Source organism: Bombus vosnesenskii, unplaced genomic scaffold (genome assembly GCF_011952255.1).
Source record: "Bombus vosnesenskii isolate JDL3184/JDL3185 unplaced genomic scaffold, Bvos_JDL3184-5_v1.1 scf7180000013358, whole genome shotgun sequence".
In the NCBI taxonomy this organism is placed as follows: Eukaryota; Metazoa; Arthropoda; class Insecta; order Hymenoptera; family Apidae; genus Bombus; species Bombus vosnesenskii.
The window spans coordinates 536,461-556,897 of NW_022882992.1; the positions used below are offsets into that span (position 1 = coordinate 536,461).

Here is a 20,437-nt window from a genome sequence, read left to right on the forward strand (position 1 = left end):
TAAATATCGTAGTAACTGTTCTACTTTAAATATCGTTTATATCTTTGCACGTTGTACGCACTCTGTAGATTGTTCGAATCCTACGTTTCCCAAAAATGTACAAGCATAGTCTAATTATAAATTGCGAAATTCTTTCGTAAGAAGATTTTTCAATTTTCAAAAATAAATTTGAGGATGTATCATGCGCGTGTATCAGGCCAGTTGGTAGTTAAACATGTTGGAACTTTATTTTCTTGAAAATGGGGCGTTAAAAGAGAAAACACAGTTTAACATTTTTGACCTATTTTCACGTGTACGATAATCTCATGCCGATCGTCTGCTGATACCTAATCGGTACTTGGCCAAGTTAAAGTATACTCGGCAAATTCTCAAGTTCGTTTTTCTCAGAATCGAAGCGTCATACGAAAAAGTTTGATTACATATTTCCGAGTTATTTTTCCGCGTCGGATCATCGGTTGCACTACGATTTCCGACCCAACCTCGTACGAACGAAAAATCACAGGTCGTGAGCGGAATCAATAGATCCCTGTTACGAGAGCTCCAGTTACACGAATTGTTTGTTCCTCGATGAGCTCAGATAAATGGAATTCTACTGTGCTGATAACAATCTTCGAAAGAGGTTGCGGAGAATGGAAAGGAAATAGAAGGAGAGTAGGGAAAAGAGGGAAAACGCAAACAGAAAGAAGCAGAGGTGGAAGGCAAGGAAAGAGAAAAGTGCAATTATGGGGAAATAGAGAATAATAAAAAATAGATGGATAACGAATCACGCAACGAATAAATGAACGAACGAAATGTAGAGATAAAGAGCCGAGATAACCGGAGAATTGATATGTTTTTATGCTGCTGTAGTTATCTGTAAGTTAATATTTTACGTTCATAAACTCTATGTATCTAAAGCCAGGTGCAATTTCTAGGTCATCGAGCTGAAATAAATAAATGCAACAACGATATTCGATAGAAAAACCGGTGCACTTACTTGGCCAAAATGTGTGCCAGGTCCTTGCGCGCATGGAGGTATCGCTGCTTCTTGGAAGAAAATACTAAGGGCAGTCTGAAACAATAAAGTAAGCACGATTAGATCGCAGGCATAGCACATTTCATACTTTAACATTTATATGTGTTACTCTACGTCTAGACTACGTAACGCATAGTTTTTTTCAGAAAGAATATCGTTTCCGTTTACAAATCGTGTCATTAACCTTCGAATGACGAATGCCAACTCTCAACCTCGATGCTTGACTTAGCCTTTAACCACGACGTAAATATTTGCTATGTCGAGACCTGAGCAAGTTGTCAAAGATAGTACTACGTTTTACATTTTAACTTCACAGTTTAAAGGTCGATTTATTGGCTATTGCATGATTGGCTAGAAGCTCGTATACCATTGTGCAAAAGTAACCTAAATTCCTCGATCTATATACGAATAAATATGAAGCAAAAGAACAGCATCGAAGTCTTTGGACGAATTATTTTCTATTCGATTTATCGATAGTCACAAATTCAGCGTAAAGCGATGAATGATGGAACTTCTTCGTGAAAATTTGAACAGCTTATTTATCATCGTTATTCGAACGTCTTTGAAAACTTCTTACGCGTACATTATACGTAACATAATATTGATGTATCTGTATAGAACGTTATGAAATCTCATTGGCATTAACGAGATACGATTGTGGTAATTGTATTGCTCAGATTCGAAAAGTCTAAAAATGCGTATAGCAATTGGAAGATATTTATTGGAAGCATATACTTCGCAAAGATCGTCGAGATATTTAAACAACCGATTATTCTCTGTATTAATAATATGCAGCTATTAATAATATGCAGCGAAACTATCTTTAGCACCAATTTTAAGTTTGTTAATGTTTAAAATTACTATTTGTGTCGTGTTTTAATTTTTCATTATTCGTAAGTGTATGTTTGCAATAAATATCTTGTAACTTTTATATATCGTGATGCCGGGTTTCGTTAGAATGTAAATGAAATTTCAAGAACTTTTGTATAATACGCACAATACATTCGTAAAAATTTTGTGCAATAAGTGTTCAGATACTTTTGTGCTCGAATGCCACATTACATTGATAAAATACACGAAGGACAGCTTAGAATGAGTCATGGGCAGAAAGGCAGATAAAAATGTAAAAATCCTGTTTGAACTATTAAAGATAGAATGTCAGGTAATGGATTACTCAAAAGTTATATGGCAATCTTCCAAAAAGAACTCCTAGTGTCGAAATTTATTATTTCGAATTGTATTAATATGTTCTTTAGTAAATTGCTAGTAATCTTTTAACTAAAACACATTTTAAGAAGTAACGACAGATTCAAAACGACATCAGGTTCTATACTTATTCGTAAGAACAAAAAACATTTCCGTTTATGGATTTTCTACAATATTGTAATGTTTGTGTCTGATATTAGGACCCTCTTGCGCGATAGTGACAATTGACAAGTTACAAATCATAGGTCACAAACTTCACAATTTTTTAATTTAATTTACCGCCAAGTGAGAATTGTAATTTGTAAAATTTACATGTAAAATTCCATTTGTTTGGTCAATTGCCAAACTTGTTTTACTGTTACGCCAGAAAATTTAGCAATGCTAATAACTTGTAGTCTACGGCTCGCAAAATTTGACTAGCAACGTTAGCTTAAATCATTTTTAGAATAGAAAACTAACTATTTTCTGAATTATTCGTTCTGAATATCCTATAATTCTGTTACACTGAAGGTAAAAAACAAAGATAATGAAGGAATCTTTTATTTAAATCGAGATCGAAGCCAGCGTGTCACATTGATTTCCCTCTGCTAAGAACAAGTTTTTAGATAATTCAAACCTTGGTACACTGGTCGTAAGGTGAGGTCATGCAGATACCAGAATATCTTTTTTGCTACCTATTGATAACTATTAGAAACGCATGCCCAATAATTCGCTATATGCTTTCTAATTGCTAGCTTTGTTAGGCGAGGTTACCCAGAGGAAGGGGAAAAATCAAAATTAAAATGATCTTTGGAAAAGAGCGAATAATATAAATATTAAAAATAAAAACCTCCGTGATTAGCACCGCAAGTGGTTGATATGTTATGTTGCCATATTGTCAGTTTCCTTCTATTTCTTACCTAAACAAATGAAAAATAAGTGCTTTATTAAACGTTCTTCTTTATAGTTTAACAATCTTACGTCAAATAGGATAATCGCATAACACGTAATTTGTCAAATTTATTTCTTAAATTTCATTCGTTTTATCGTCAGATATTTTTCTGGTCGCGTAAGATCTATTGGCATCGATAATTTCTGACTTCTAGCCTTGCTATGAGATAAGGTAATTGGATATACTGGGATGTAATTGCAGATATACTTTGAAGAATTATGTGATAGAACGAATATTTTATTTGAAAGGAAATGTAACGAACAGAAATGAAAGACACCGAAGTATTCTTTTGCTCTTTTGGGGAAACATCGTTTTCTCTTTCGTGTAAGTTTACTGTCTTTGTTTATTTGTTAAAACTATTCGTTCGACGAAGTCTATCGTTTTCGTTGCGTTATTTGGAATGATACTTCAGTCATTTCTCATTTCAGATACATACGTACGTAAGTTTTTAGGGAAATAATATAAAATGACAAAAAATACCACGTTAGCTACATGCTAGCTGCACGTGATCAAGTTGTACAGCGGAACGTAACCGCCTACTTTCTTGCCACTTCGGAACAGCATCGGAATTATTTTCGAAATTTGATCGTCGCATCTGATATATAGAGTGTGACTCGATTTGTATCAACAGAGTAACGAAGCAAATCTTGCGCTTGCCCGTGGCTTGGAAAATATTTCAACAGTAAGTTAAGAAAGGGACACTAAAAAGCTTCGACGCGTGTTAATGTCTTTAGCTACAGTGGAACACGCAACTGGCAAGTGGAGTCACGTGGTGTCACATACGTACAGCATCGCTCAAAAGTGAGTGATCGGTTGTAACTAGAAATTCATAAGCTTCTTGTTCACCTTGTGAAACCAGATCATGCAGTATCTATGTACTCGAATGCGTTTGTCTATGTACAATACTCTCGCCCATGAGCCACCGTCACCGCTAACGTTTACTCCTTTTCAGCAAAGTGCTTATTAAAACAATACAAGACTTTATTTTATCGTTTAATTTCGAAATATTTAACAACTAATTTACGATAATATCCGAAGGCTAAATTAAAGCTGTACTCGTATGATTCGAATAAACATTAAAAGAAGTGACTGCGACCATAAGCATAATCGAAGAATACTGTAATTGAGAAAATTGAGAAATTTTGTATTTTAGTGGAAAATATTCACGAAAGGTATAGAACTTCACTGCAATTTCCCATTCTAAATAACTGTTAATGCTAGAAGATGTGGTGGCACTGATACGACTAACGTCGCCTCTGTAGAGGAAAATATAAGTACCGATAAATGTCAGTTAATTATTTCTTGGTTTTTGTTTATTGCATCTATACAAACGCGACATCGAGTTTTTTCACGTACAGAATTTTCTACACACACACACACACACACGCTTTCCTTTTTCATGAAACTGAACTACATGTTTACTTGTCGCCCTGAAATAACCTTTGACTACGGTATTTTCTACAAACGCTCTTCCATTGTGCCGGTGATTATAAAACTAGCTTAAGCCGTATATATTCTTCAAGATATTTAAAGTTTCGCGTTTGACGCATGAACTGAATTCTGCTTAATCGCGCGACAAGGAACTCAAAGATGGTTTCAGATTGTATTAATGTATAGTAATTGTAATGTATGAAAATAAGTGATAAACTCAGATTTTTTAAATTGTTGACCTAAACCACTTTCATAATCACTGGCACAATTGAGAGATTACGGGATATATTGGGTTGGCAACTAAGTGATTGCGGATTAGGTGGTAACGATAAAATCCGCAATCATTTAGTTTCCAACCTAATATTATACCGAATAGAAGAATAAGGCAAGCACGCTGAAAATCGGAAAAGTAATTATGGGAACTATTAGAAAAAAGTTGGAAGACAATGGACAATTACGCCAGAAATATTAGATTCAGAGCAGAGATTCTTTTTATTTTAAATATATGTTTATATAATTATATACTTAATTATATGATTATCTATATGATCCGTATCAACTAGGCCGTAGATTTTCATGCAAATTTAAATTGTTATATACACAATTAAAGAAACAAAGCTTAAATACAGAGATTCGTCCTGTCTATTAAATATTGAAACGGGTACTGTTTTTAATATTTTACGTTCTATGCGTTTTGTTTATTTTTGTATCAGTGGTTACAGGAAGATGATTGAAGAACACGTAATTAAATTTTAAGTGCAGTTTAAAACAATTTCTATCTATTTTCAGGTAAGCAAACGGTATAAAGTTTCTGCATTTATTATTAATCGTTCATGTGCTTTGAAGTAACGCTGAAATATGAATACATTTATAATTCATAAGACGAAAAAATGTTACTCAACTGTTTCAATAATGTACAAATACTATTACTATATTTAAAAATCACCTTTGTATTTTTCACGTCTTTAATTACACCGAGTTAATAAATTTGCGCACGCTACATAGTTATTTTAATGTGTTTGTTGGAGTCTTTTACTTACAATTAATATGTAAATACACGTCTACCATGAGCTGACCGTAATAAAATTTACGACAGTCTACGTTTATGCAAATTCGTACTTTTACGAACGTAATTTAAAAATATAGACACTAAATAGCAGCTACTAAATGTCGTTACGTTTGATATGTTTGTTTTTTTTTATATATTTGTATGATACGTAGTTCGAAACTCGCGTAGTTTGAATATGCACGTCCTCCAAATTTGTATAACTTGAAAAGTCTCATAGTTGCAGAGTGTGTACCAATTAGACTATCGACGATACTATAATTTTACGTTTCTTTCGTAAAAATTTGAAGGAAAATTTTCTACATGTAGACACACGCGCGCTTCTCCTTTTACTACAAAGAGAACCATAGACCGTTGCAAAAGAGTGGGAATGCTCTGAAACGAGAATAAAATCGCTGGGGCAGATATTTGTAACGAATAACACGTTATTTTTATCGGCTGTTGCATTTATATGTATTGTAATTATAGGATATTTATAGAGACATTTCGTTTCAGTCGTACAAGCTTCTCTGATGGCAATTAATCAAAGCTTCGACGCTTTGATAACGCCGCTTAAAGTGTGAATAAACTTTAATGATTTCTGCCAAGACTACAAATTTAATATTCGCGGTGTACAAGTGTAACATTCGGCCGATCGATACAGTAAAATTTTGATAACTCCGTCGTAAGAATAACAAGTATAACTTTACGCTGTTGGATTGTATTTCGATACGTAACGAGATCTTGTAATAGAAACAGAGCCATTATATTATATATTCGTCTGCTGCTGCAGTGTCATACATAATTGTCTGTATCGATCGATTACCTTTACCATATTTAGTACAGCTGTGTTATCGTGGTAAATGTGTCGCACCTTCCTTAACACTAGAACTACCGATAATTAACACGAAGCTATTTCTACCAAAACCAGTCAAAATTGCTAGTCTTTAAAAAGTACGTAATAATAGTTTTACATTTAATAATAGTTAATAGTTTTTATATTTATTGATTTATTACTTTCTGACTGATTACTAAAATTTTCAAAACGTGTGGCAAGTTGTACAAAACGAGAAAACCGGTTAATTGGGGTTCGATAAACAGATTGCAGTGCCTTTTTACACTTTGACAAGTACCAGTCATTTTGAATGGTATTGGTGTAAGTAGCCTTGATACAAAATTATTTTGAGTTTGAATACATAAAAAAACAAAATAAAATTCATTATATTATTCTTTTAGTTATATTTGCGAAAGTGATTACATCATTGCGGAAAAAAATAACATGAAGTAGGAATTTTAAAATAAAATTGTAAAACCAGTCAATTTGACTGGTATGGTTGTTTCAGTGTTAAAAAGTCGAACTCAACTTCTTAACAACACATTTACATGTAAGATGGAAGACTGACAGGAAGAATTTCCCGCTGTCGAGGTGCTGGTTTAGCCGTGATAGGATTTTCCCATCGTTATATTTCAATTTTGCTTTCATCTTGGCAAACAAAAAGAATCTAATGTTTTAAAAGAATATGATTAAGATTAAAACAATCTTAAGAATATGAATATGAATAAGATTAAAACAATAAATCACGCGTACCAATAATACTTTCTTCCATATTTTTCTCAAACTGAACATGATATCTTTCAACGTCAGAAAAATATAATTGCATCGAAAATAACCAAAAACACGTAGCAGGACTAGTTGATCGACATTAGCAACAAAGGAAGCTACCCACATGTTAAATGAGTTTGAACGAGAAACGTTAAATTAGCTGGAACGAGTGTCACTGTTTGCTCGGGAAATTTGACATCGATTGGAAAAATAGAATGGAAATCCATGAGTGGCTGTAAAAAAAAAGTGGTATTTTTACATTTAGATAATCCAATAACCGGATAACTTCCCTCGCGTGAGATGAAAATGAAGAGATAAATGAAGAGACCAAGGTGTTGGTGTGTGACCAATTCTCCGCTCAAGTTTGACTCATTCAAGGCCTAGTCACAGGATAAACTGTCCTATGACGTGACGACACAGTTACTCATCGGTAACTTTCACTGTTAAGGGTTAACTCCGGATGTGATCATTCTTATTACTTTTACTTTCTTCCTTTACGTTATTTCGGTATTCTTATGCTCGCTGGCTTTTCCTATATTTGTTACAACATAATGCATATAATGTATAATAAATAATTGTTGTTGTAGCCTTCGAATATTATATAGAGAAAAATTATATAAACAAAAATTATGTAGAAAAAGTAGTGTATATATAATCGCTCACGATGTTAAGGTACATATTTACTTTGCTGTTTTTTCCCGAGTTATTTCTTGGTGACGCTTTTCTTATTCGCTCAGATAAAAAGAAGTCCTGATATACTTTCAATCAGTTCATGCAATTCGAACTGACATTACTTGGGAATTACGATAGATTTCACGACACTTTTGTACAATAATTTACTGACTAACAATATTTGTAGATGGACGAGTTAGCCAGTTATAGGTGATAAACTTATTACGTGAAAAGGGATAATTCGAATCTAGTAAATGAACAAGCCACTTGTAACTTGTAAAACTTCTATTCTTTTGTTACCAAACTTATTACGATTACGCAAGAGAGTCCATTAATAAAACGAATGAACGATAAATTCAACGTTGGAACGCATATATGTTACGAGTTATATATATGTAGCGAGTTACAAGAACCGCGTTGTAAACGAGTATATTTATTTAAGTAGATACGGTGACTCGCATAAGTATTAATACACTTAACATAAAAAAACTTTTATACGTATGTGTGTATGTATATCGTGGATGTTATATAAAACATTTTGAAATTGTATCGCTATAATGAGACGCGATTATCATGATCGTATTAGCGTTTGAATGCAACATCTGAAAATATACGTAGAACTTGTAACATATTTATTGCAAACTTATATTTAGTACAAAATTAATATGTACACAGTATAAATAGTCGTCTTAATACTTTGACTGCCACGTCGGTCATTGGTGACCGGAGCGCTTCAACTTCTTGCAATTGTAAAAATTGAATGAAAATTGACAGTTACAGCATTTTGAATATAATCGATAAATAGAAGATACTTTGAAACAAAAAATGTCCCATTAAACAATTAGACATTTTTATTAGAACATCAATAAAAAAAAAAAAGAATGAGAACAAATCTTGCATCTAACGGTGCACTGTGTTTGCATCCATATCTTTGAGGGTTAATCTACAAATATTATTATAAACACAGCCTAGAAAATAATCGTAAAAGCTGCTTTATAAACATGTAATTGAAGTTAGAAGTGTGCACATACCTTACTATTATATATAGAATGAGCAAATACCGTTTGTTAGTATCTTCTACACGTTTCAACAATATATTCTGGACGTTTTGCTTACGACGAAATAACGAATGCGAATGGTTTGTTGAAATAAACGAAGCCTTGTTATAATATGTCGCTATCAACTATTACCAAGGCGCTACGGTGGTCACGGGTGATCACCAATAAGATAAATGGTCCATTGGGGAAGAATGTTGTCTTACATCGTCAATTTATTATTATTTTGCTATTATATGCTTTGAATAATAAAAATACTCCCGTGGCGTCCTGAGCGAAACATGTGATTTCGGCGTGGTAGTCAAAATGTTAAGCCACGTTTATAGAACGAGTATATATTAAAAATGATGCGGCTGAATATCAGGACTCGTTGATATCGCAATTGATGGTCTGTTTAAACATTATACTTTCGTCATCTGCACAAAATATACTTGTACTAAATATCTTGGAACTTGTGTGCACATTTTCAGAACCGCTTAGAACTATACCGATATAATCGCGATAATTGCATGTCATCGCGGTGTTAATGAAATCTCAAACTGTTTCGTGTAACACGCGTGATATGTAAAAGACGTAACCGAGAAACTGTACTTGTCCAATTCCTAAAATAAAATTGTCGAACGCATTATTCTCGACACTCTGTCACACCTCGTAGATCGAGGTTATCTTTGTACGTTGCGCGGCAACGTGGTCGTATATTGTCGGTAAATTGCAAAACAGATAGCACTAGAAACGGGGCAGTTTTATCAGTGCTTTGGGCGATCGCGCGAAAGTTTACCGAACGCGGATCACCCGTTCCCTGTATGTGCCCAGCCACTTCCAACCGACCCAATTGCCGCGAAAACTAGCACACAATTCTCGCTAGTTTCTCGCAGCCACGCGACATTCTCGCTTTCGCGAAGCTTTGAAAGTTGCTTTTTCCAAGAAAAACCATGACGCGGCCGCTCGCTTTTGCTCTTGTATATCCATCGTACACGAGCATTTTCGTGCGGATTTCCATCGTGTTCCCGTTGAGTTTTCTTCGAAACTAACTACTATAGCGTCGCACCGTTGCACGCTTCTAAAATATTAACCCTTGCATATGTATTTTTTGTTTCGATAGATGGTCTGCGGAGATACGAACACGCAACGACAAGCTACACGGAAAATGGTTATAACTTTCATCGTTGTATCGCGCAAATGGCATCGATAAATCGTTAGTAACGAATCTTATCTTTGTGTTTGCCTTGAAAGAAAAAAAAAAGAAGAAATGGATATCACGAACGACTCTAAACCGAGTACGGTTCATGTTAACCTGTATTGGAGTAACCCGTGTTAAAGATAACAAACAGTCAAATTGTTTGATCATTCGATAAAATGATGATTATTATGTTGTGTGGAAGCTTTCCACGAGTACATGATATATCTTCTGTTTAATACATTGTCTTCTATTAAAGACAATCAGGAAGATCGTTATCGTTATGCTTGTTACACTAATTGGAGTATACATTTGTACATGTATTTTCCATTTAAGAAGACGCAATTGTGCGATATTTTGCTCGGTGGTGATGCAGAACCTACGAGGAGAATAAATTATTTCTCTTTCCTTTTGGAATTTTATGCTTTTCACGCAAAGATCACGCGCGTCGCTTTCATAAACACGACCGTTCTTCAAAAACGCTGATATTTATCGCTTTTGATATTCACGGTTCATGAAAGAATATAAAATACAGGACAAGGAAATAAAAAGAGTAATATATATGTACACTTAGTTCGCTGTATTTTGTCTTTGATACGTTAGAGGTTTTACCCGTTTCGTCCTTATGCCCGACTTTTATCTGAACAGGTAGAAACGTTTCGTTTCGTTTCTTCTTGTCACTAACATACGTACTTCGTATGGTTTTATGAATTATAGGATTTTCAAATTCGAAATTACTTCAATGTGTCACGTCAAACGTAATATTCGAACAGATCAAAAATGACGATTGTCCGTGTTCGTCTTCTCTCAGAGAAGCAAAGTGATGCTCAAAGTATTTTTTTTTTTTTATTATCTAATTTATACTTTACAATTTGTCCAGCCGAACATTTGGTAAATAATGCTCAAAGTGATGGTTCTTTAATTTTCGTTCGATACATTTTGATTTTTGTGGAGAAAGTATTCACGATATAACACTATTGCAGTTAAGTTCGTTTTTAATCGCATCACAGAACAGTATCTGATCATCCTGTATCGCGATCCTCGAACTTATATATTTCGATCACGCTGATTTCAGCACGATAAATTTCTGATATTTTAAGAGCGTATTTGAAATAAAATCGAAAAGAGAAATCGTGCGAATCAATAGCGACTTTTCCATATCCTGCTCGAACTCGAGATATCCCACTGGGGGTAGCAATCCACATGTTATTTAGCGATTAAGCTAGAAAAATTTACCGAATGTCCAGCTGGACAAATTGTAAAATACAAATTAAATAATTAAAAAGATATTATTCTTGTAGAATCGGTTAATTTTTTATATTGCTCGATCACAATAAATCGCGATATAGATTATTTTAAGATGCTTTTAAATACCTAATTAGATACATTTAAGTACCAACTAACGATTGTTCCAATGTACCATTGTTTTAAAAAACATACTGATATGTCAACCGTTTAATGAATTTTGTTGGAACGTAAAAAAAAGTCAGTAGCATTATATAAATAATCGAGTGAATTGACGCAATATATGCGTCAATTGCAATGAATGTGTTGACAGATATTGATCGATACAAACAATCCTTCACGAAGAGTATTTTAGTAATTATGTAAAAAATGCTGGGAATTGCACTGTCAAAACATTGAAAACAAATATGCACCAACAATACAAGGGATTCAATAGAAAAGTTCAGTAGAAAACTCTCTTTTTCTAGAAACGAATATTGAAATAATACGTAAAAGATCCTTATCTATCCAGTCTAGTGTAAAGTGTTTTCGCTTTAAGAGTATAGTAATAAGTATAATTGCGAATATTTATGTATTTATAAATAATTTAAAAGAGCAAAGGTCTATAAAATGGACATAATATGCAAAACTATACAAGACAAGACGTTTAAAGTGAAAGATTTATAGCATATAATTATAAGTATTTAGCATATAATTATAAGCAATCTCTATTTAGGTTCGTTGCTGTATGCTTAAAAATACAAAATTGCATAAACACGTGCAATAACGTGTTCGATGACGGAAGAACATAGACTTTTCTATTAGAATTTAATTTTACCCCTATTTTTCACGAGTTAATGATCTTGTCGTTTGTATCGTTTTACTTCCAAGTCGCTTAATTATTAAATTATTCTTATTTACTTCGATTTAATCTTCCCGCTATAATCGTGAGTCTCAATTTCAACGACAGGTAAAAGATCAAACACCCACTCGTAATTTTCCCGTAAAAAAATACAAGTTGCGTCTTCAACGCATTATTTTCAACAAACTTTTAAAGAATTCCACCTACATACACGTTCGTTGATCGTGCAAAAATCAGACGTAAATAGCTGTACAAATAAACTTGAGATTAACTTTCGTCATTGAAAAGATGCGATAAAGTTCATATATTTTCTGATGACAGAATTCTTTTCAATTGCAATTCCTATTACTAATTTTCTTCGTCCGAGCTTCGCTTCCTATTTACGATACTATTTTATTCAAATTGTGTGCAGCGTTCAACGTTTAAAAATCTTAAACGATATTCGACAAATTTTCTATCCAAACTTTCTCCTAGCTCTGCTCCTTTACGGTTAAATCAAAAGAGAAGAACGTAAAGTTACTGACGTATGGATAATAAGCTAAAGAATTCTATTTGTATGTAAATAAATATACAATTACTTATACCAATTGTATACGAAAATGCCATGATCGATCGAGAAACGAGGTAAAAGATACGTTCGACCGCCACGTGGATATTCTAAATTATCAAAGCTTTGGTAGAACCGTTCACGTGTTCTAATTTAAGGTAGAAAAATTTACTGAATGTTCAGCTGGACAAATTGTAAAATACAAATTAAATAATAATAATAATAAAAAAAAGTGTTCCAATAAGCCTCAACCGGGTTGCGTTCGAGTCACGTAACGACAAAAAACCTGAAATAGATTTACTGTTCGAAACTTTCGGGCCGAGCCAGACGTATGTATATTATGAAAAGATTTTGAAAATGCTCGTCTGACGGGAAAAGAACGAAGCAAAAAGGCAGTAAAAGGAATTTCCTATCCCGAAAGTCATGCTCAGACTGAAAAAGCTTTTGTCAGCTTCGTTGCATCCACCGATTATGAATTAACGCTTTCTGTAAATTTTTTCGAATTCCAGATGCAAAATACTCTCGCGAAAGAATTCGTACACTCGTCAACGTCTTTTACGAACGTGTTACGCGTATTATACGGAACATTTTGAAATTGCGTTGATATCGTAATGATTGATCGACGCTCAATTATCGCGATTACACTGGTGAAAATCTAAATGATTTCAAAAATCAAAACAGTGTTCAAGTACAAGAAAATGTTTTGAAAAGTTGCAAGATATTTGGTGCAGATGGCAAAGATATTTAAACAGACCAACGTCGGCAACATTGATAAGTCTCGATGTATTGTATTTATACTGTATAGGAATTTCGTACTAAACATAAGCTTGCAGCAAATATCTTGAAAGTTCCACATATATTTTTAGACTAGCTTCCAATTTTGCCAATATAATCATGGCAATGGTGGTGCACTATGGTGCTGATGAAGTTTCAAAATGTTTTACATAACACGCGCAAGATGTGTCGCAATATGTGTTACGAGTCATAACTTATGATCAAACTAGCTTCCATGATGGTTTGCTGGATATTTGATCTAAAAATTGGATATTCTCTGAAACTCTTCAGAACTGTACACTTCAGAAGGAACGAGACGATTTTTAGAATCCTTAACGATGTACGTATTTGTGACTATTCCGAGAGATTTTCTCCAGGTTTACAAATTTTCTATTTTTTAATCAATTCTCCACACGCCGATGAATGAAGTTTATATAGAAAGTCTTCCGTAACACCTGACCAATGGCACGTTTATGCGACTTGCCAATGAAAAACTGACTTTCTAAATATTATTGTTTCCTATTCACCGTGAAAAGCTAACGGCTAAAAGAAAAAATAAATATTAATTTTTTGACGATGTAGCTCGAGAGAGGCTCGAACAAACCATTGGATAATAACGTGTAGCGAATATAAACTTTCAGTTATCCTAATAGTCATCGCCTTAACTCGACTGTTAATATTCGTTTCTTATGAACAGACGAAGATGTGTATTTTTTTGTATCTGATAAAATCATTCATTCTTGTAACAATCCTTCTCGATTTTGTGACGCCATCGAAAGGTTAAGAATTAACTACTTAAACATAGAATTAATTACTAAAGCATATGCTACGATTAGGAATATTTATCTAAAGTAACTTTTACTCTATCTTTTTGGATTATATTTTACTTACAGAAAAACTAAACATACGTATTATATATCATCGTACGTTATCTCGGAAGAATAATATGGTTGATAATGATTGAAGATAGGACGAAATTTATTGGCTGATTATAATCCGTCAAGCTGAAAACTTCTGGTAAACGATATTTCGTATGCATCGACATAACAAAAACCAATGTTGATGGAACATATCCCGCGTGTTTTAACGTTAACCTATTCAGATAACAGATAATACGATTTTTGTATGTTTGTTAATCTATTATTACGAGGATTCTTCTGTTAAAAACTAGCAAACTATTTCTTTCCTGTGTTTACCGTAGCGTGATGAAAGATTTGTTTGTTGAAGACTCTGCGAAGGCAGAACGTTGAGTTTCAGGATTTCTCGAAGAACGAAAATGTATTTTTCAATATATAATGCCGTAACTGCATCATTCTCAACTTTTACTTCTAATTTTAAATAATGCACATATAACATATTACTACATTAGACTAAAAAGAAAACACCCCACTGACGTGACTAAAGAAATAAAATAGATGGTATCCCGCTGTGGGTAGACATCCACATGTTATTTAGCGATTAACGCGTTGACTGCCTCGTCGCCCATATTAGGGTGACAGCAAAGTTCCTGATGGGGTAGTGTCACCCATATTCGGGTGACAGCAAAGTTTCTGATAGGGCAGCGTCACCCATATTCGGTGGCGCTTATTTGATTACTTGCGTAAGGATCGTCGTAGGTATTTGAAAAAATATTCCACAGGAAGTAATAAAACTATTGAATTGTTATAAAAGTAATACGAAAATGGTCTTTTAAGAAAATTATTTAGAATGTAAAACTTTGAAGCATACTATACAAAGCTGAGGTTGGTCGGAACAATTTGGACAATAAGTTGTTGTTTTCTGTAAATTCTCTCGTGTCTTTGATCGGTCCGTTCAATGTCTTTTATCTGCATAACATAATTTGCATGCGCGTGTAATGATTCTTCCGGAATCATTTTACCGAACGGCGATATTATGCTGATTCCGTCGAAGACGGATTTTTTGTATTTTCAGACAACCCTAATAATTTTCCAATTAATAATTCTCTAAATCTCCTAATATTTACATCCTTCCTTGTTGCAATTTTGTAAACCGTCAAAGCGTTTACAACAAAAATTCCCAGAAGGAGTTGAATGCCAAGTTTTCGGTACCATTTGATTCCTCTTTTAATTGTGGTGGCATAAGAAACCATTTGGTCGAAATAATCTATACCACACTCGTGGCCTGAAGGAGATTTCATCGAAAACACGCGCGGTCGTCAACGTGTTAAGCTAGAAAAATTTACTAAATGTCCAACTGGACAAATTGTAAAGTACAAATTAAATAATAAAAAAAATATAACATTAAATTGTAAAAAATAAAAAATACGTTGAACACCTTAATTTCTTACAACTACTGTAATACTCAGAAAATTGTTTATTAATTAATACGACATGGTCAGCGATAAAAAGCACACACGCAAGAGAACACGAAAAATATGTTAAACTCGAAACTCGTTAAAATTGATATTACTCCTTTTTCCGTGGACGCCTCATGTTGTATCAAAGGTCCGTAATTCGCGGAAAAGCCAAGAAGATCCCATGACGCAAAATGGGACGAAAATCAAGAATAAGAAAATTATGTCGGTGGCTTTGCTTTTGAGAAAATTGAGTTTGAAATTTTGCGATGTATGTATATCCAGTAGCGGACAAGAGTTTAAGACAGTTACTTATCTGCTAGATTATCGTACTATATACATATATGTATTATACTAAGATAATAAATAATCAACATTTCGTAGTTGTCCTTGCAACTACATGACACTCGCGCTTTATCTACGAACAGCTACGAGACTTTTAAAACACAAACGATATTCGAGAGGATAAATATGAAACGATTCGATGCTGTACTCGCTGACATTACTTTAGGACGAACGTTCGAATTCAGTGGTGCATCGAATTAATCGAACGATGATAAAACTATCTGGCACGACATACTACATTTATAGTAACAATCGCTGGATTCAAGTGAAAATCGCGAGTAAAGCCAGCGATCTGCGCTAAGAAGATAGAAAAATTATTATATTACCTCGCAACAAGAAAAATACATTTGAAAAATAGATCTGAGTATTGCCACAGCTTGTAAGCAGGCGCTATCATGGTATCTATGAGTATAGAAAAAAGAAAAATAATACAGAAACGATAAACCAAAGAAACAACAGCAAAGACCACTGTTTATCCTGAAATGAAACGATCATTCTGATTTTGACATCGAAGGACGCGGGAGAAACCAATACTCAGTCGCAAAAATCCGAAGCTGAGCATTGCTTTCGTCGAAGCACACGAGCATTGGACGGTACAAGATTTGGTTCAAAGTCTTATTATTTACCGAATGTTCAGTTGAACAAATTGTAAAGTACGAATTAAATAATAAAAGAAGTCTTATTCTCGGATGAGTCGAAATTTATTTCGTAGAGTGAAACTGAATAGCGAACGATTGCGACTATTTCAATAGCATTTTTCAATAGCAGCTACTGGTTGTTTGGTGTTTAGGATACAGAGCGATATTCTACGAGAAATGTAGTCGTCTTAAACTTTTGTCCACTAGTGTACGTAGATTTGCTGAATTCCCAACTAAACGAAAGTAGGTAATTGATAAATATAATAAGGATAATTGACCAGCAGGTTAGTTTACGTGTGAAAATAAACGGAAAATGTAGAATAAAATTACAGCCACACATCGGCTAAATCGATTTACCGCATGTCCTTATTGGACAAATTGTAAAGTTTCTTAAAAGTACAAAAAAAAAAAAAAAGAAAAGATACTGTACATAGATTATTGTGATTGAAGTGATATAATAAAAATAAATAGATGCAGAATAGAGTTCCGATTATCCGATATGTCCGATCAATCGGCACACGTTCCTCGATTATTCTTCAGCAACCGTCGCGAATCGTATTTCGCATAAACGAAGAAGTCGAATGCATCTAGCACGGTCGTCGATACCAAACAGTTGATTAAACGAACGAAACGAATTATCTCTGCATTAGTCATGGTTTTTTTTAAATTTTCTTCGTTTTTATCACCTCATAGGTACAGTCTGATTATGTGACACTGCTTTGGTTCTGAGGGATTCCACTGTATAAGACTGTGTCTCTGCTTCAATGAAGAATAACTTCAATTTTTCCAAAGCAAGCAAAAGCACTTGTATACGTTTGGCAATATAACAACGGTACAAGGAAAAATGTAGAATCGAACATTTTGAAGAGAGGAAGTTTCTGAAAGAAACATCGTTTACAAGTTACTGCTCGCACGGTTTGCAAACAAAGTTTCGCCGCCGCGTATTCTTGCGGGTAAAAAAGAAATGGCACACAGCCATGCAATGGTGGTGCCTCGTTAATTTTTCAAGCTCCTCAGATATATCTGGCATTGTTTTGATATTTCGCGGGTACTCAATGCGCGTAAAACACGCTCAAACAGTTTCAGAAATCTCTGGACAACGTCAGACGCGAAAATAAATTCCTCGTCTTCCTCGATTCATTCCATGAACCAACGACACACATAAATTATCGAAGAAAAAAGAAGAAAAAAAAAAGAATAGGAACAGGTCGGTTGAATCGTCACAGTCGATTTTGTTTGACCTTCGTGGAATAGCGAAACGAAGGTATGTATATACAGGTTTGTTAACGATGAGAGACACTGATGGCGACAAAAACAGAACAGATGGACTATGCCAGATGTCACCGCAATGGGATCGTCGCGTCGTAATCTTACTGCTCTTCTAGCTTGAAAGCCGGCCTCTGAAAAGGATCTCTCGATAAAACAGCATAGCTTGACGATTGGTACCGCGATAATGGTAACAATAGTCTTATTTCTATTATTCGTCGCGCGTCGGCCGTGCAATTATATCCTAATGGCACTTAGCGTTCGATGCTAAAATTAACTGTTCCTGGATGAAACGAAAGGAGTGGTACGTACAGTGAGCGTCACGTAACAACCGAGCCAGCAAACACGACGAAATGATGGATTTCAGATTTCTTGATTTTACGATCGGACAGGTTGGAATAAAAACGAGCTTTGTTCGTTTACAATGTACGGTGACTACGAAAAGTATGGTAGTCTATTGTGGTGTACTACGAATAGCATCGCATTTATTACTGGGTTTGTATACCAATTAATTGGAGCCGACTGTAACAAATTTCGTATCGTTTAGTAGCATTTGCACGTGATTGCAAAAATATAATGCTACGCAAACGAACTTTAGGAAATTAACGAAATTACAAAACGAAATTAAGGTACGTGTATATAAATACGTCTCGTAGCTATTGTATATTCTTTTGAATATCTGTTTCAGGCATTTCAATTTTTTTAACGATAGTTAATAATTTAATATACAGTAGCAGAAGACATCAACTACTTAAATATATATATTTTTTTATTCATTTTTTGTCTGCCGGCTACGACATGAGATTGATTTACACGGGTTTCTTCAAATTACGATTGAAATTACGAATATCATAAGAATAGTTGTTTTCTATGGGAATAATTAATTTTCATTCCATGACAAGTCGAATACTGTATTTTGGCATACAGTGGCACACGAAAGTGTTAGAACACTCTTGGAATTTTTAGTTTTATGCTTATATCATACGAGATATTTCGAAATGTCATTAGCACCGTGACAAGACGCGATTATATTATGATTATATTAGTGAAATGAATGTAAAAATATGTAGAGAAGTTACAAGATATTTGTCGAACGCATACACTTCGCAAACATCATCAAGATATTGTACAGTTGATTATATCATTCGTTTTATTAATAAGTCACAATATGTAGTGAGATCATCTGCAGCACTAATTGTATGTTTAAAACTACTTCACGTCGTATACTAATTTTTCACTAAGCGTATGTTTTCAATAAATGTTTTCTAACTTTTATATACATTTTTGAATCGGTTGCAAATTTGGCTATCATAATCACGATAGCTGTGTTTTATTACAGTGCTAATGAAATAAATGAAAATTTTCCTATAATGCACATAACCTATTCATGAAAGTTTGTTGTGGCAAGTGCTCGAATATTTTTTTGAATCACTTTAGATTATTTTTCACGATGTTTCACTATATCGTGAGTCTTGCCTCTTATTACTAGCCTTTATTGTGTAAACGTAACCATCGTAGGTTTTAAAATGTTCCTGTGGTTAATGTTTTTTAGTGGTTAATAATCTTTAAAAAAATCTGTAAAACTCCGTACAATGTCTTCAATTATTCTAAGTTAAATTAAAACACTCGTGCTGTACCGTTATGTTCCAGTTAGCTTCAACACGAAGCACCTACAGTACAAATAGAATGCATTTATTATCTAAAAAGGTGAAAAATTTGATAAGGGCCACGTTTATTTAAACGAGTACGGACAAACGAAAGCACTTCTATCGTTTAAAATATTCTTTGCGGCGAAAAGAGTCGACAAATCTAACCTGATAATGTAACTGTTTTCATAAACTTTGAATATTAAAAGTGGAGCGAGCCAAAAAGTCATTCATTCGTCAAAATGTTTTCTTGTATCATAAGAAGAAGACTAAAGTAAAATAATCAAAATTGAGGAAAGTTACTAAGTTGTGTAATTGCCAAAAATATGTAGTTCAATTGAAGGAAAAAATGTCAACGACCTTGAAAAGTATGACTTTGAGAGGGAAAACTCATAAATTATAATATTCGTCATTCTACACGACCAGTTTTCCTCCAACGCAATTTTTTGTATCGACTGAAGTATTAAAGTAAAGATATTATGCAATGCAATGTAAACGAAACACACTGTATATTTTACTTATCTGGGTTTATTCACACATTATCGTTTAAAATTATTATTTTTTTCGTATTTTAATATTTATGCATATATACACTGAATTATAAGTAATATATAATAATAATTATTATTATTATACGTAAACAAATTATATGTAATAATAACGTACACTGAATTATTTTAATTCAC

General features: G+C 33.8%; 1 protein-coding gene across 2 annotated transcripts in view; it reads right to left on the reverse strand.

Moving 5' to 3' along the window:
• LOC117237151 (UBA-like domain-containing protein 2) overlaps positions 1-20,437 on the reverse strand; it is a 91,456-nt gene that overhangs the window by 60,464 nt on the left and 10,555 nt on the right. For both annotated transcript variants that reach the window (XM_033500833.1, XM_033500835.1), the window contains exon 2: positions 977-1,051. In XM_033500833.1, the coding sequence (XP_033356724.1) occupies positions 977-1,051 (75 nt within the window). The remainder of the gene's footprint in view (positions 1-976; positions 1,052-20,437) is intronic.